At 40.8% G+C, this 17,260-nt stretch overlaps 2 protein-coding genes across 3 annotated transcripts; one reads left to right on the top strand and one right to left on the bottom strand.

Moving 5' to 3' along the window:
- Nucleotides 1–198: 198 nt before the first annotated feature.
- On the top strand, nt 199–12,624 carry LOC148884547 (uncharacterized). Of its 2 annotated transcripts, none has more exons than XM_089020406.1 (10): nt 199–1,298; nt 3,144–4,308; nt 5,262–5,361; nt 6,770–7,558; nt 9,298–9,374; nt 10,044–10,218; nt 10,289–10,394; nt 11,429–11,475; nt 11,546–12,083; nt 12,214–12,624. In XM_089020406.1, exons 2-10 carry the CDS (start codon nt 3,199–3,201, stop codon nt 12,296–12,298), a joined length of 3,027 nt encoding a protein of 1,008 aa, XP_088876532.1. In that variant the 5' UTR covers nt 199–1,298; nt 3,144–3,198; the 3' UTR covers nt 12,299–12,624. The 2 variants fall into 2 exon arrangements, with proteins under 2 accessions (XP_088876532.1, XP_088876531.1); XM_089020405.1 differs by having other exon boundaries at nt 5,262–5,430.
- Nucleotides 12,625–13,024: 400 nt separating this feature from the next.
- Nucleotides 13,025–16,924, bottom strand: cimip2b (ciliary microtubule inner protein 2B). The gene is made up of 6 exons (XM_089020580.1): nt 16,869–16,924; nt 16,607–16,764; nt 16,108–16,262; nt 15,172–15,298; nt 14,815–15,003; nt 13,025–14,253 (listed from the first exon to the last, which is right to left on the bottom strand). Exons 1-6 carry the CDS (start codon nt 16,922–16,924, stop codon nt 14,162–14,164), a joined length of 777 nt encoding a protein of 258 aa, XP_088876706.1. The 3' UTR covers nt 13,025–14,161.
- Between the last annotated feature and the right edge of the window lie 336 nt (nt 16,925–17,260).

Genomic DNA, 17,260 nt, shown 5'->3' with positions numbered 1-17,260 from the left:
TATATATACAAAATGCCTTTCAACCATTATCCGAGGTAGGCAAATGAAGAGTTCGAGGCACACACTGCCTTGCTCAAGGACACTACAGGCACGGTTCTGCGGTAAGATGTTTTTTTTTTTTTTTTTTTTTTTTTTTGCCGTTACTTATACTGATAAGGCAATTGAAAGCAACTTTTCATTGGCTGTTTCCAGGTTTCATCATTTGACACACACGCATAAAAACAAAACACTAACTAGGACCAAATGATACCACTTTAGGTCCTCATCGGATGTAATCCAATGTTTGTTTCACCAGTGTTTGTCGCGTTAAATCTATTTCAAAAAGAGTCACAAAAGACAAAAAAATATGATTATTTCGATTTAAATGTAGAAACAATATTAATATAAAACAATGTTTTATATATTTGTATTGACATAGTGTAAACAATGTCAGCTTTTGCAATTTTGTATCTTGCCACGAGGGGGCGGGCTTGGCTAGCTTTTTATTTCGTTTGGGAAGTCCATCAACGTATAATCATAAAATACCCTTTTTTCCCAGTACTAATAATAATCCATTTCATTTATAAGCGCCTTTCAAAACTCTCAATGACACTTTACAGTCACGGGATAAGTTTTTCTGCGGGTAAGCAGCGGTAGCATTAGCGACAGCGTTCACTTAACCGGTAAGTAACATACATACTACAAACTCAAACAGAATGTCTAAGAATGCAAAACTAGTGTGCATGACTAACTTTGAATCTACTTGCATTTAAAATGATTTGGGGATATTTTTACATTCCAAAATTTAGGTGCCTGTTTACCTTTGAATATGGTTTTTAATTATTTTTTCTTGTGTGATTTGTTTTACACTGTATCGTCAGTAGTAATTGTGATTAATATATCGTAGTAATCGGTAATAATGGGGCCATTTCGAGTAGTATTGCTATTTATGTTTTTTTAAACATGTTTTCAACTGTAGCTCTATTTCTGCCCCCTCCCAACGTGTCTCTTGGATACTGCAAATCCTCTTTGCTCATTTGTTGACAAGGCCGTGACGTCACACTTCCTCCAGCTGACTGACGGTGGTGCCGGATCTTTGGCACAGGGGGTCTGTCCAGACCTTGGTGATACGGTCTCTGCACCTTTCCATATCCTTAACCTGCAATTTAGAATAACCCGGAAAATTTATAAATCACCTAATTTTAATTTGCATGCCAGTAATTTAGGGCGCAAGATGCATTTTGAATTCCTTCAAGAAGATGCTTACACAAGAAAGTGCCCGTGATAGTAAAGGATGGAGATGACTCGTGACTCACTTGGTAAGTGTCAATTATTATTGTTATACTTAGTTTATTATTTGTACTGTTTCTTTGTGTGTTGTTTTTGTCTGTGAGGCACTGAATTGGCGTTTACATTTTTCCATGTTTTTGTTTTTGTACCTTTTTTTAGCTTTTTGAAGAGCAGTATTTGGATTTGCTCTTCATCGAGGTTTATGCTGATTAATTTGTTGTGGAAAAAGGCGAGAGCAACGTCACAAATGTACAGAAATTTCCATAGATGCACTCAAAATTGTCAGAGTCTCTACCAAGCGAATGAAAGATAATGTGCAATCACTTTCTGTCAGGGGAGTACCGATAATGGCCAGATGCGATGTATTTGTTTAGAAACATAAAAATCGTTACTTTTCAATACCTGTAACCCCACCCAAAAAAAAAAACGTTTGTTTGACCATGAACATTGTGTTGGTCAATAATTTGTAATAATAATAATTCCCACACTTACGGACGGACCTAAATAACACACACCCACAGTTATTTATGGACTTATTTGCGAGACAAAAGTCTGGTGTGGCGACATGAAGTTTCCTTTTTTCAACACGATAAACAGTCAACAGATTATCTTGGTTGTTGTTGATAATTCTGCCACCAATGCCGGAGATTAACCCAATTTCTAAACCTCGACTATATGATCAGATAGTTCTTGATAGTATGGTATTAAGTATTAAATGTACTCTTTAGTACCATGCCTGGGTTGTGTTATTTATTTCTATTTTTGTTTGTTTTTGACAAAACCATGTCCCATTAAAGACAATTTTATCCCCGTGTTGATATGAATGAGGACCAAACTAGACTGTGTGTGTGTGTGTGTGTGTGTGTGTGTGTGTGTGTGTGTGTATATATATATATATATATATATATATATATGTGTGTGTGTGTGTGTGTGTGTGTGTGTGTGTGTGTGTGTGTGTGTGTGTGTGTGTGTGTGTGTGTGTGTGTGTGTGTGTGTGTGTGTGTGTGTGTGTGTGTGTGTGTATATATATATATATATATATATATATATATATATATACACACAACAAACATTTTATGTATGTATGTATATATATATATATGTATGTATGCACGCAATTCTCATTCACGTGACTTGCAAAAGTTGTTCCTCCTGTATACACTGTTCCACCTGCATTGTGGTGTCTTCTTGGTAATTTTATTTTTGTTGTCATAAAAACTGTTTCGATGAATGAGAAAAAAAATAACAAATTGAATTTTAAAAATATAAATAGATATTTCCATGTAAACTGGGTGTTTCAATGACTGCGTGTGAGTCCACAGTGAGCACGCTTTTCCTTATAGCAGCGCTGGCGGTTATTGTCTGCAGTGCCGCTGACCTACTTAGGCAGGCTGAGAAAAGTGGACTTTAGTGGTGGGATAAGGCTAAGAGAGAGACAGTTTTTACATTATACCCGGAGGAAGTAGGCCTACGAAAACGTCATATTTGAATTCATACTAGTGCCATCTTACTTTGTCGAGATGCTGGATGATTGAAGAGGCATTTGTTTCCACTTCCTGGATCGCTTCTCATATTACCCGTATTATACGTAGAGCGACTAAATGCAGCTCATTGTTTATCTGCATCATCATCACTCAAGTTCGCCGCAGGAAAAAAAAGAACAAGGAAAATGCATGCTAAGCAAATACGCAGGCAACTTTAACACATTCTTAGTCTATGTGATGACTCAGATTAATCAATTCGATGCAGAGGATAAATAAAACCACAAATTCTTGTCGACATTTTTTAAACCTGAATTAGCACCAAAACATGGCCGGGGTTATTTTAACATTATTCCCCTTCACAAATTAAACTCCCCTATTGTATATTTTCAGAATTCATCTCCCGCATCACAAAGACAATGGATATGATTCATCTGAGTGCGCTACTATGATTGAGGCATCCAGTCTGTCGGGGGACACCCTGATTGCGTGCCACTTGCCGCTGCTTCCGCTTCCCGCGTGGAAACATCCCGTTGGGGTCCTGTGCGGCTCTGCAAGGAGGCAGGGCGTCTCCGGTCTGCCCCGAGCCGCCTCCCTCCCAGAGCAAGACGGGATCAGCCAGGAGTATCCCATCGCGATTAGTCCGACGCATTTTTCCAACAGTTTTGCTCGTCTACACGAAGGCCGAGTGGACGAGGAAGACGAGGAGGAGGAGGATGGCACCAGTGACGGCGTCTCCCCCTCATCAGCACAAGAAAGCAGAAAGGAAGCGGTTCAGGCAAGAGCAAGTCAGCGCTGGCACAACTCATTCCTTCCCAACCACGATGAGGACGATGAGGATAGCGATGGAGACAACCTTCATAAATACCGCGAGGATTCATCTTTTGTGTTGCACGGGACTTGTAGGTGGCCCAAAAGCGACGCGGACTGCGGCCGGGAAGACTTACTGCAAACTCGGGGGGCCCTTTTCAGCAGATCTGGTGATCACATCTCCTGCTGTGACCGCAACCGACTCAAGTCTTCCTCTGAGATGTTCCCCACTAGCCAAACCGACTACGCCAGCGACACCTCCTGCGGCAGCTCCGACGGAATCCTGGTGAACTTTGGCACCATGTACGACCACAGCAGCAACCCTCCCGTGCTTAACGACCTCACCGGCCTGCCAGCTCATCCATCACCATCATCAGAGGGGTCGGTGTTCCTTCACCTTCGACCTCTTCCAAGCGAGCGCAATGACCAAAGTTTGCAGAGTCCGCTGCGAGAGGAGCTTTTTTGGGCTGCGTCTTGCCAGTCGCCTCAAGATCGGGACTCAATCTGCACTCTCCATCCCTTGGAGGACCAACCTCCTTCTCCGGAGTCGTCCGATCAAGCCGCCTGTCTCCAAAGCCAAGCCGCACTACTCACTGGGACGAATCAGACGTACTACAAGCTAGTGAATTTCGATCTTTCGTCCCAGTCACTCGGCGCGATTCGGTCCAACTTCACCAGCTGCCCGGACGATGAGTGCTTCAAGGATGTCAGTCCAATGATAAGTGGACCAGACCATTCAAGAATTCAAGTAAGTTTGAAAAAAAAATCATTACCATTTTAATCCATAATTTGAGCAAACCTCAACAGGATCACCCAGGTAAAGCAACAAATGTTTGGATTTGGATTTGCCTTTATTAGTCTCACAGTGGAGAAATTTACATTTCACAGCAGCAAAGTTATGAAAGGAATGAAAGTAGAAAAACAAAATACATGAGCTGCTGGAAAGGCAGCCACTCTCGCGGCGCCATCTTGAAGTTATTATGTTTGGTAAGTCATGATAAGTGCCTTGCACGCTCGGTCCCAGAGGACAGTAATTTCATCTGTGCTGTATGTCATGCATATTAGCATATTTGACAATAAAGCTGACCCAGAATTTGAAATGAACTCATTCACTGCCAGACGATGTGCAAAGAAATTGTCCACTCCAGTGCCAGGGTTTTTGTCATTTTCATTCAAATTGCAGGACCCACAGCATATTCAGTTTTAGGACTACATAAACATTCAATGTAGCGTAAGAAACCTTAGGTTTTATTCTTTCATCAGAAAAAAAAATAGTTAATTACTAAGTTATATCGGTCTGGAGTTATCTGATCTTGACATTAGGGCGGCTGCCCAAAATACAATGGATACGTATTTATTTATACAACGCTTTAACAACAGCTGAAGCTGTAACAAAGCGCTAATATGGACAATAGGGAAATGCTGCCCCCTCGTGGAAGGGGAAAAACATTGCCAGAGGTCTGACTAGTGCTTGATCGGCACCACCCCGCAACAAAAACCAAAACCCGATCAAATTCGGGGATGATGCTTTTCAGTCCCCGAGAATGACAGTGAATGAGTTAACAGCGGATAATTTTATTTCCTAAAAAAGAGCTCCGTTTCATCCTGATCCAGACATTATTTTACCTAAGCATCACAATATCTAACATTATTGTCATTGGACACAGAATAATGCATTTGTTCTGACTTTTTTTGTCAAAGGATCAACAAAGGGACATTTTTCCAGCCCATGATTTTTTGCTTACTGACACTTCCAAAGAGAAATCCTGTTCCGGAATGAAAGACCACGTCCACAACCAAGGTCACGTGCCTCGTTTTCTTTGCTTCGACCGTAGCTGTAAATGCCAGGAGAAATCTCATCTTCAGAAAGGTCAGGACAGTCTGAGTTTTCTATATATACAGACACTCCCCTACTTACGAACATTCAAGTTACGAAGAACGGTACATACAAACATTTTTGGAGTAACATATGTACAGTAGTATTCTCTCCAGTTGTACATGTACATATCTTTAGAGAGCATATATTTTAGTAAATGTTTATTTTTCAGTACAAACCAATATAGGTTACTCATACAAGCCTGAAACAGACTTATATAGACAACCGACGTCTCCGGACAAGTTGTGTCCATAATTTGTAAAATGGCTTCAAATGACTTCTACTGAGCGTATTTTACAAAGATTCCACCGCATATAGCTATATTTTACCTTGCTTACCTTACCGTGCTGAATATTCCGGAAGTCTTGTTTTTGAGTTGGTGACGAGTCCGTACATGACGTCACTGAAGTAACGCCCCTGACGGAAAAAAAAGGACACATTGTAGCAGTCCTACCATCACATAAATGCTTGTTTGGTCTGAAAACCTCGTGTTGCGCCAGAAGAGGGCGTCCAAGCTCCATATAAGGAATTTATTAGCCTGTGGAAACGCAATACACTGTCATGTCTACAAGAGGTCGCCATTTTCTGCCTGTTTTCTGGGACGCTACATTGCAGTCCAGATGCCTCAAAATGACACGGAATAAATTCTTTATTCGATTGCAAACATGTATGTTTTCCTCTTCAGAACTATTTGAATCATATTCATAACTGGAGGTGTAACAAGAAAGCATATTGTGTGTGTGTGTGTGTGTGTGTATATATATATATATATATATATATATATATATATATATATATATATATATATATATATATATGTATGTATGTATGTATGTATGTATGTATGTATGTATGTATGTATATATATATATATATATATATATATATATGATATCTGATATATATTGTTTTTATATCTCCAGCAATGCAATACGTCTTGGCGTGACGTCACGAACTGGGGGCGGGACTTTCTGAAAATGCCCAATTCGCAGCTCAATTTTTTGCAGATTTTGGAAACTTTAAGTCATTTTTATTGGTGTTTTGCATTTGAATAAAAATATCATACTGCATGTTTTGGGTATTTTAGATGCTATAAAATGTCTTTCTGATGTCAGTTAGGAAACAAAAAAGTGATGTCGGTTGTCCTTTAAACATACTTATATAAGCCTTAAACATACTTTCCATATAAAATATAACACTGAAGTAACTTATGAACGAATTCACCTCACGACCGACAATTTGGAACATATCTTGTTCGTAACTTGTGGAGTGTCTGTATATATATTTTGTTCAAAGTGGTAATAAAGTGATATTTTTTGTTGCTTTTATACAGGGTCAAATTTGACGTGCACCCCCAGACCAGAGAGGCCGACATCTCTCCCAATCCAGCCTATAGTGCTTGGCCTTCATGACAAAGTCCATGCAAAGGCTGAGCCGCTGGGTTGCCTCGTTGAACATTACATGAAACACAAAATCAATAGGAAGTCCCGCAGCTTCAAGTCAAATCCCAAACTCTCGTCACAAACGAACCCTTGCTCCATCTTCATGGAAGCTTGTTCCAGCTCCGACACCTGCTCTACTTGCACGCCGAGTCCGGACTGCGCTAACCTCCAAAATGCCTGGTTTAAAGCCCGCCGTAGTCCAGGGTCATCCGAAAATAATCCAACTCAGGCCAACTCGAAGATTGTTCGGGACAGAACAAGCCCACAAACTGCGACAGAATTGTTTTCGGGCCCCATCCAGCCCAAGTTTGTTCGGATTCCTACCTACCGGGATCTTATAAGCCTAACACCCCCCAAGGAGGACCAATCGATCCATGAACAGAGCATCTCAGAATCCATCTTTTCAGATTTCATCACCCGAACCGACGCCTATCAAGCGAATCCTTTCCCACAAAGCCCTCAACCACAAACATTTAGTCTCACAGCCGCACTTTCCTCCGTGGTCCCACTTTCCTCTTTGAGTTCTCTGCTGTCAATCGCTGCTTCGGGTCGACGACATCGACAAACGCTCTTCGGCCCCGATGACAGTCAATTTGACGAACCTCCACTCCTGAATGAGACGGACCTCTCGCCCGACACCTCTTATGAGTCTCTGTCCATCAGTCATCTACAGAGGAGAGGTGAGAGCGACAGTGTAATCAGAGTTTGCAATTTAGTCCGATTTTTTTTTCTTAACTCATTCACTGCCAGACAATGTGCAAAAATGTGTCCACTCCAGTGCCAGAGTTTTTGTCATTGTCACTTGAATTCCAGGACCCACAGAATATTCACTTTTAGGACTACATAAGATTACATTTAGTATAAGAAATCTTAGACTCTCCTCATTCATCAGAAAAAGAGTTAATTCCTAAATTATAAGGGTTTGGAGTTATCTGATCTTGAAATGGGGCGGCTGTGCAAAATACAATACAATATATACGTATTGACTTATATAGGGCTTTAACAACAGCTGAAGCTGTAACAAAGCGCTAACATGGACAAAAGGCAAACGCTGCCCCCTCGTGGAAGAGAAAAACATTGCCAGAGGTCTGACCAGCGCTTTATCGGCGGCCCACTCGTAAAAAAACAAAAACAAAACCCGAACAAATTTTGGAATGGTGCTCCACGTTATGGTTTTCAATTCCCAAATAAATTTGAGAATGGCAGTGACTGAGTTAAGAGGCGGGGGGGGGGGGCGTCCAATGATGAGGAGGGTAAAAGCACTTTGCTTCAGTGGCTCCTTCAACGCCCTTAAGGGGTTTCCTCTCGCACATGACCCATTTTTAACTCCCCCTTGCACGGGATTGGCTGAGCCAACTGCTCACTGGCCTATGCGAAAGTGCAAAAAGAAAAACGTGCAGTACGAACCGCACACATAATTTATGATCTGCATCACCGTGTTTGTTTTCGAGACAGTTGGTGCGACGCAGCCTCAGCATGGAACTGTGCGGCATACAAAAATCTGCCCGGGGAATAAACCACAGTAGCTACTATCACTGAAATACGACTGTATTTCAATAGGAATGTCATAATATCTATAATATATCACATTTCTGGTTTGTGGACAGAACAATTGCAACTAGACGGGTCAAAAATGGAAACAAAGCTATAATAATAATAATAATAATAATAATAATAATAATAATACATTTCATTTCTAAGCACGTTTCAAAACTCTCAAGGTCACTTTACAATAACAGGATTGGTTCTTCTGCGGGTGAGCAGCGGCAGCCACATGCGCCAGCGTTCACTCAACCCGGAAGTAACTCAAATAGATACAAAGCTAGCCAGCTAGCTACCTAACAGATAGCTAATAGATAGCCAGCTAGGCAGTTTGCTAACTAGCTAGAAAGCAATATAGCTAATAAATAGCCAGCTACATAGCTAGCTAGCTAGCCAGATAGCTAATAGATCATCATCGTACATTTCATTTCTAAGCGCCTTTCAAAATTAGCTCGCTAGATAGCTAGGAACTATTAGCTAGCTAGATAGCTAACTAATAGCTGGTTAATAGATAGATAGCCAGCTAGATAGCCAGCCAGTCAGTTAAATAGCTAATAAACAGCAAATAGATAGCTAGCTAACAACTAGCTAGCCAGATAGCTAGCTAATAGATTATATATATATATATATATATATATATATATATATATATATATATATATATATATATATATATATATATATAGTTAGATATATATAGCTGGATAGATAGATAGATAGATAGCGAGATTAATAGATGGCTAATGAATAACCAGCTACATAGTTAGCTAGATAGCCAGATAGCTAATAGATAGCAAATGTATAGCTAATCAGAGAAAGAGAGTTTGCACCTTAGCGTTTTTAAATGTGTCAACAGCTTATTCATCTTTGTCTGCAGGTTTGCTAAGGTCGGTGAGTAGAGCAGTGGACCTCATCGTAGCTCATTTTGGCAACAGCAGAGATCCAAAAGAAAAGGTAAAATGAGCCTGTTTGCATCCAAACGCGCTAATAAAAGGAATTGAATTGGATTAGTATTTATTCGTCTCACAGTGGAGAAATTTACATTCCACAGCAGCATAGTTATGGAAGGAAAGGGAAAGGAAGAAGTAAAAAAACAAAATACAGGAGCTGCTGTAGGGCAGCCACACTCACGGCGTCATCTTGAAGTCAAAACTAAATAACAAATAATGTGACGCAACACAAAAGAAACACATACAGTCATTCAATCTTAAACACTTTCTGCACCCTCTTTGTTCTATGAAGCAGTTCTAGATGAAAGAGGAGAGGATTAAAGCGTCCTTTTCACCAGTGGATCAGGGACATCATGGTGGAATGCCCACACCTGCTATAAGCTAAATGTTGAAAGCAAACACAAAGCTATAGCATCTATTAACGGAAAGAGATAGTCTCACATCTCCTGTCCTTAAATCCGCTTCAATTCCAAGCCGCGACATTTCCACATAGGCATTGCTGCTCCAAACTGCCGAAAAGGCGCAACCACTCAGCAGTAAATGCTGAAAATCAAACCCTATCTATTCTACACGTTGCACAAGTCAAACAAATTGAAGGAGGTTAAACGGAGTCTACCCAAATCCCTGATCCCGATTTTTTTTTTTTTTTTTTTTTTAACTCTTCCAACCACAGATGCGTCTCGGCAACAGCTATCTGAGTGCCATGATGGCTAGTCTGGTCCTGGATCACCTGTGTCCAGCCGTCCAGAACATTCTAGAAGACGGACTCAGGGATCACAAATTAGACATCGTCATTGGTCAGCGTCGTAACTCCTCCTGGACCGTAGTCCAAGTGTCAACCAAACTTGGTAATTTACAAGTTTGACTCTGTTGGAATAATGAGTTTCGTCTAACTTTTCTTAACCTGGATGCAAACAGGTCCATCCACCGAGATTCTCGACAACCTGGTGCGTAAAATCATCAAGTGTCCACAGCTCAACAGTCACAGCATGAAGCTGAGGGCCTTCATCATGGGCTTGCTCAAGTGAGTCTTTCTGTCTTTTATTTGTCCTTCCAATCTTCCTAAATTATAAGGCTTTGGAGTTATCTGAGCTTGAAATGGGGCGGCTGTAAAAAATACAATACAATACAATAGATACGTATTGATTTATATAGTGCTTTAACAGCAGCTTAAAGGACAACCGACACTATTTTTTTGTTTCCTAACTGACATCAGAAAAACGTTTTATAGCATCTAAAATACCCAAAAACATGCAAGCTGATATTTTTAGTAAGATGCAAAACACCAATGAAAATGACTCAGTGTCCCAAAACTACTTCAAAATGACCTGAAAATGTTTCAGAAGGTCCCGCCCCCTTGTTCGTGACGTCACACCAGGACGTCTTGCCTTGCTCGAGAATCAAAACAATGGATTCAGATCCGGAGAAGATGCTTTCTTGTTACTCATCCAGTTATGAATAGGATTCAAATAGTTCTGAAGAGGAAAGCATAAATGTTTGCAATCGATTAAAGAAGTCCTTCCAGATCATTTTGAGGCGTCTGGACTCCAATATAGTTCCCAAAAATGCACAAGATGGCGCCCAAGCTCCATTGGAAATGGGCTGATTTGTCTGCTGCGAATTTATGTCAACTAATATCAAATAGTAGTCTTGGTGCAACACACAACGATTCACCATCGCATTATTTACGTGTTTTCCTTCTAATTTCGCCGTCAACACGGATCATCCCGAGGTTTTCAGATGAAAAAAAGGACCCAAAATGCATTGTGTGTCACTTTCTTGGTCTGAAAGTGACGTCACGTGACGTCACTTAGGGCATCGTCATCTACTCGAAAGCAAGACTTCCTGAATATTCAGCAGGAGTCTTAAAACGTAAAATATAGCAATATGCGGTGGAATCTTTGTAAAATACGCTCAGTAGAAGTCATTTGAAGTGATTTTACAAATTATGGACACAACCTGTCCGGAGGCGTCGGTTGTCCTTTAAGCTGTAACAAAGCGCTAACATGGACACTACCAGATGCCATTCACAAAAAAAAAACCTTTAACATCTTGCAGCTTGAGAGCTTTGGAATTCTGGCTCGGTCACCTCCATGGTCAAAGAGGTGAGTGCATATTTCAAAATGTCCTGAAAAAAATTCAGAAGATAATAAATTGCTCTCCCTTTGTGCACAGACGTGGTGTCTTCTCACTACCACGGTTGGGGCTTCCTGTCCGTGTCACTGGGTCGATGCAGGCCTTTGTTTCAGGAGCTTCTGCTTCTCCTGCAGCCTCTTTCCGTCTTACCCTTTGAGCTCGACTTGCTTCTGGAGCCCAGGTTGTTACACAACGGGCAACCATGCCCCACGGGAGTTTCCGTTTCCCCGACTCTGCTCTTCGGAGACATCTCCGGTCAACGGACCAACGGGCATGTCCGATGTCCTCAGCCGGATACAGATTTTAAATGTGAAGGGACGTTGATCAATAGTAACCAGACAGTTCTCGGTTCTTCTCCAGAATGGAGGAACTGGGGGGGTTATGTGGTGCAAGGGGTTGACTTCAGCCACAATTGCTTTGTTGCTAAACCTTCCCTGAATACGAACTCCAGGAAAATGAAGAACGTTGATGAAACTGCGACCGATGTTCATGTTGAGAGACCTGGACTTCGCTGGGCCAAACTTTTCGGAGCAGCAAGTTCTTCCAGCAGGCTGCAGGCGATTTCGCAAATCAAAGGGTAAGTAAGATCTTGTGCAAGACCTTCAACATGAAATATCGAGATCAATGTCACAGAAATTCTTCTATAATAAGTTCCTACTCTATTTTTATTTATTTTGATTTTGATTCACTCCCACTTGTTTTTCCAGATGTTATCGTCCATCACAGTGGCTCCATCTAGACACATCGCACCTTGAATTCCTGACACAATCCGTAAGGTCATCAAAGCCCTGAGGCGGTCAGACTGCCTAAAGGCTTTTTTTTTTTTTCACAAAACGTCTTCCAGTTTATGCTACGCCTAAGAACGTTAGTCACAGAGAACACGAAGAACGAGATTAACAGCTTTGGCAGCCTCACTCATCACGCGTTAGCTATACTTAAAGGACAACCGACACCATTTTTTGTTTCCTAACTGACATCAGAAAAACGGTAAAATACCCAAAACACGCAGGCTGATATTTGTAGTTAAATGCAAAACACCAATAAAAATGAGTAAAAATGTCCCAAAACTACTTCAAAATGATCTCAGGATGGCGAGTTTCAGAAGGTCCCGCCCCCTTGTTCGTCATGCCAGGACGTCTTTCCTTGCTCGAGAATCAAAACAATGGCTTCCGATTTGGAGAAGATGCTTTCTTGTGACTCATCCAGTTATGAATATGATTCAAATAGTTCTGAAGAGGAAAGCATAAATGTTTGCAATCGATTAAAGAAGTCCTTCCGTCTCATTTTGAGGCGTCTGGACTCCAATGTAGCGTCCCAGAAAATGCACAAGATGGCGCCCAAGCTCTGTTGGAAATGGGCTGATTTGTCTGCTGGGAATTTGTGTCAACTCCTATCAAATAGTAGTCTAGGTGCATCACACAACGATTCACCATTGCATTATTTATGTGTTTTCATTCTAATTTCGCCATCAACACGAAGTTTTCAGACCAAAGTACCCAAAATGCATTGTGCGTCGCTTTGTCGGTCAGGAGCGTTCCAGACATGTCGTCACGTCAGGCATCGTCATCAACTCTAAAACACGACTTCCTGAATATTCAGCGCAAGTCTGAACATGTAAAATATAGCTATATGCGGTGGAATCTTTGTAAAATACGCTCAGTAGAAGTCATTTGAAGTGATTTTGCAAATTATGGACACAACTTGTTTGGAGGTGTCGGTTGTCCTTTAAATCTAAAGATAAGCCAGTTATTAAAAAGTTTGTCATTAAATTTCCGTTGTATGTCTTTGGAAATATTTGAAACTAGACTGATGAGCCGATTTATAACTCATCACATAAATTCAAAGTGTACTATTAGTAGTAGTAGGAGTACTAGTAGTAGTATTATGATGATTCGTATTATTGTTGTCAAATCTTTCCGATTTTGTACCTTGATGGCTCCACGTCAGTCATCCTATTTCATTATATTTGAGACTGTTCCAGTAAAATTAGCAAATTGAATTTCATTTGTCATTTTCAGCCATTGTATTGAATTTCAATGGCCGATAATAAGCCCTGTTGACATATTCTTCCTTTTTACCCCACCGCCCCTCGTAAACTGTAGATCGATTTCAATGTTGAACTCGCGTGTTTTTGACTGTTTTTAAATTCATTCTTTGCACGTTTTCCCTCCATATTTGCATGACGTTGCATTCATATGGTTGGTAACTAAGATTCAGAAACGACCGATGTGACTAAGCCCTCTGGGATCAACAACAGTAAGCCATATTGTAAAGAGTCTTATTTTGATAGTCTGCTATTAAAAACTTGTTGCATAAGTACAGTAAAGTCTCGTTATATCGATATCGGATATATCGATAGTCCCGGTTATATCGATACTATTTCTATGCACGCACGGAGAAATTTACATGCAAACAGGGTCGGATATATCGATAGTCCCGGTTATATCGATATTTTTTCGGACTCCCTTGGATATCGATATAACGAGACTTTACTGTATATAAACGGGGAACTTGCGTGGTTGCCTGCGATGATCAATAGATGGGTGTAACGGGTCAAAAATGATGACAAGGTTGGAATGCATCCTTTAATGTCCAAAGACAATCGTTTTAATAAAACAGTAGCCGATCTAGATTCACATTGTTGGATTCTTCTCACTATTTTGGGAGATGAGATCTCCTTTTGGCACTTTTCTCCAAAGCTTTCTTTGAAAGACGGCCAAAGGTGTGCCCATACATGAATTTGTATCCTGTGGGATGGTTTACACTATTTAATAAACTGAGATGGACTTCACCCAGCTTTTCATTAACTTATTCACTGCCATTTACGAATGTATTTGGGAATAGAAAATATGTCATAGCGACATTCATGTCGCTGTCATATTTGTTTTTTCATGCATGAGGGCCGATAAAGCGCTGGCCATACCCCCTTGCAATGTGTTTTTTTCTTTTCCACAAGGGGGGAGCATATCCCTTCTTTCCATGTTAGCGCTTTGTTCCAGCTTCAGCTGTTGTTAAAGCGCTATATAGACCAATATGTATGTATTGTGTTGTATTTTGGACAGCCACCCTCATTTCAAGCTCATATAACTTCAGACCTATATAATTTAGGAATTAACTTTTTTCCTGATGAGAGAGTGAGTCTAATTTACTAATGCTGCCCTGAATGTTTATGTAGTCGTAAAACTCAATATTATATGGGGTCCTGGAATTCAAGTGACAATGACAACAACCCTGGCACTGGAGTGGACACATTTTTGCACATCATCTGGCAGTGAATGAGTTAATATGAGCCATATTGCAATACACACCAGGGAGATGTCCCGTGAAAGCTGGAACCACGCCCCTGTGGCGTGATGGGTAGCTCTCAGGTACGGATGGCGGTGAACAGTCGCCCCTGTCGCCGTGCTGCCTCCCCAAGTGGGCAAGAGCCTCGTTTGTGGCAACGGGGTAGCTTTTCCCAATGACAAAGCGGGATTTCGGCACATGTCCTGTAAAGCCTTTCAAAATAAAAGTCCAAAATCTATTTTTCAAGATGATGTTTTTCAGACGGTCAGTCCGTACTAAATTTTTCATATAATAAGAAGAGAATACATCATACAAATGGTGGAGACTGCATTATTTGCGTCATCCCTCCCCCCCCTGCCAAAACTAAAGTTGAACATTACCTGACATGTGGTACTTGTAAGGGTGACCATCATCCAAAAAATGTGGTTTTGCAATCGGATTGAAGCTTTTTAAGGGATTGTAAGATCCCACTTGTTCTGAAACTGTGGTTCGGGGCGCTGTTGTCCTCTGGACATAAAAATCAACAACATGCCTTACCAAAACATGACTGTGGAAAAGAGGAAAAAAATGAGGAAATACTTGCATTTGGGAATCAAACAATCAACATGACAAAATTTATTACTTTGAGTGTTACTATTTAGGTCTCCTTCACTTTTGAAAGGATGGATGACGTGACACTGAGCTGAAACTGAGCCCCTCCATACATAATTCAGCATGCGGGAACTGATTCAAGTATGCCCCATGCAAAAACAGACTCGTAGGACACTTTTTTAGGTACACCTTAACTCATTCACTGCCAGACAATGTGCAAAAATGTGTCCACTCCAGTGCCAGGGTTTTTGTCATTGTCAATCAAATTCCAGGGCCCACAGAAAATTGAGTTTTAGGACTGCATAAACATTCAATACAGTGTTAGAAACCTTAGACTCTGTTCTTTCATCAGAAAAAAACAGTTAATTCCTAAATTATATGGGTCTGGAGTTATATGAGCTTGAAATGAGGGTGGCTGTCCAAAATACAATGCAATACATATATATTGGTTTATATAGGGCTCTAACAACAACAGCAGAAGCTGAAACAAAGCACTGACGTGGAAAAATGGGAAAGGTTTGCGCCTTTGTGGAAGTGGAAAAACATTGCTAAAGGCCATGGCCAGTGCTTTATCGGCACCCAAACAAGAAAAAACAAAAAATATTGAGTTATTGAAACAAAAATCTGCCTTCAAAAAGATTCTGAGTCATACAATTATAATAAAAAGTAGGTTATCAAATGTCATTTAGTCACCAGATCAGAGAAAAAATCATAACTTCATAAACCTTTGAATGCGGTTGTGAGTACTTATCAGCAAGCGATGCATTCGGCGACACCCGTTGAATATTTGTATACATCTCCTTGTAAAAGTCTGAAAATGCTCTCTGGCACGTTTCCGCGTAGCTGCAGGCAATATAGTTTTGCCTTTTCGGGATGAAACCTACAGGCAAAGAACACGAGAGTGCAAGGTTTGTAAGGGTCAAAGGTGTTTTATCCATGAATAAATAAAAAATATGCCAGATATTGTATCATGTGTCCATGAAATCACTCTTTAGCGCTGAAAACATTGCATGTTAGTTTTTCTCATGACAACAGAATTTTTAAAGTTGACAGTCAAAATTGAAAATATGTGATTAACATCCCTGGACATGGCAAATCAATCCTCAAATGTGTCACTTTAATGAAGGCTGTCGATCTGGTTTGAGATGACCTTCTGACCCCAAGCACCCACAGACCCTTAGAGTTGATTCATGTGATTTGTAGCATGTTTTGGGTGGGAGATACCGCTGTAACCAGGCATGATCCGCCCGGCGTGTCTCTCAGGGATGCTTCCGAGAGTCCTCTCACCATCCGAGTCCAGGACAGGGTGATACAACTCAGCCATCAGCTGCCCGTACGACTTGCCTATTTTGAACTTTAGCTGTGGACGATAACCTGAGTAGCTATAGACAAACAACCCCAACATTAAAAAAAAACCCCATTTGTGCCAAAACAAAAATTATTGCCCAAAAATGACATGCTGATTGGCTTGGAGCAGTGTACTCACCCTGGCATGTATTGCGGATCACGCTCCAACAAAACAGTGCCGAGTTCTGTCTCCATATCGGTGCTCTGAGAGGCACCACCTGGTCACTTACACTGTTGTTGGCCGGTTGCTCAGGTACAGTATTGGCTTGCTAGGTTGCTACACACAATAGCCAACAAACTAAACAGGGTGATGACCTAGAGATCTCCTTTTCTAAATAATGGCATTGTAAAATGATAGAAAAACACAGCGAGAATCATCAAAAGATCTAATTTTGTCGTCTTGGTTGCCAGTTAACCAATTTACAATTTTGGCATTGAAAGGAATGTGAGATAGTCTGCATTCACGTCCAACAGCGGTCTCTAGTGGTAGATAGTTGAAAATGTATTGGAATGGGTGACACTAAATTGCCT

Source organism: Hippocampus bargibanti, linkage group LG18 (assembly GCF_051943395.1).
Source record: "Hippocampus bargibanti isolate YZ-2025 linkage group LG18, ASM5194339v1, whole genome shotgun sequence".
NCBI lineage: Eukaryota > Metazoa > Chordata > Actinopteri > Syngnathiformes > Syngnathidae > Hippocampus > Hippocampus bargibanti.
Note: the sequence above shows the minus strand (reverse complement) of the source record. Positions and strands in the feature narration are given on the sequence as shown.

What these genes read in the sequence shown, in the direction of transcription:
- cimip2b (XM_089020580.1), bottom strand. Translation starts at nt 16,924, where the DNA reads ATGGAGACAGAACTCGGCACTGTTTTGTTGGAGCGTGATCCGCAATAC. An exon ending in ACTCACAACCGCATTCAAAG is followed by an intron (nt 15,299 to 16,107) that starts GTTTATGAAGTT and finishes TTTTATGTCCAG; the next exon opens with AGGACAACAGCGCCCCGAAC. An exon ending in TTTCACGGGACATCTCCCTG is followed by an intron (nt 14,254 to 14,814) that starts GTGTGTATTGCA and finishes ACCATCCCACAG; the next exon opens with GATACAAATTCATGTATGGG.
- LOC148884547 (XM_089020405.1), top strand. Translation starts at nt 3,199, where the DNA reads ATGATTGAGGCATCCAGTCTGTCGGGGGACACCCTGATTGCGTGCCAC. An exon ending in TCACCTCCATGGTCAAAGAG is followed by an intron (nt 11,476 to 11,545) that starts GTGAGTGCATAT and finishes CTTTGTGCACAG; the next exon opens with ACGTGGTGTCTTCTCACTAC. An exon ending in GCGATTTCGCAAATCAAAGG is followed by an intron (nt 12,084 to 12,213) that starts GTAAGTAAGATC and finishes TTGTTTTTCCAG; the next exon opens with ATGTTATCGTCCATCACAGT.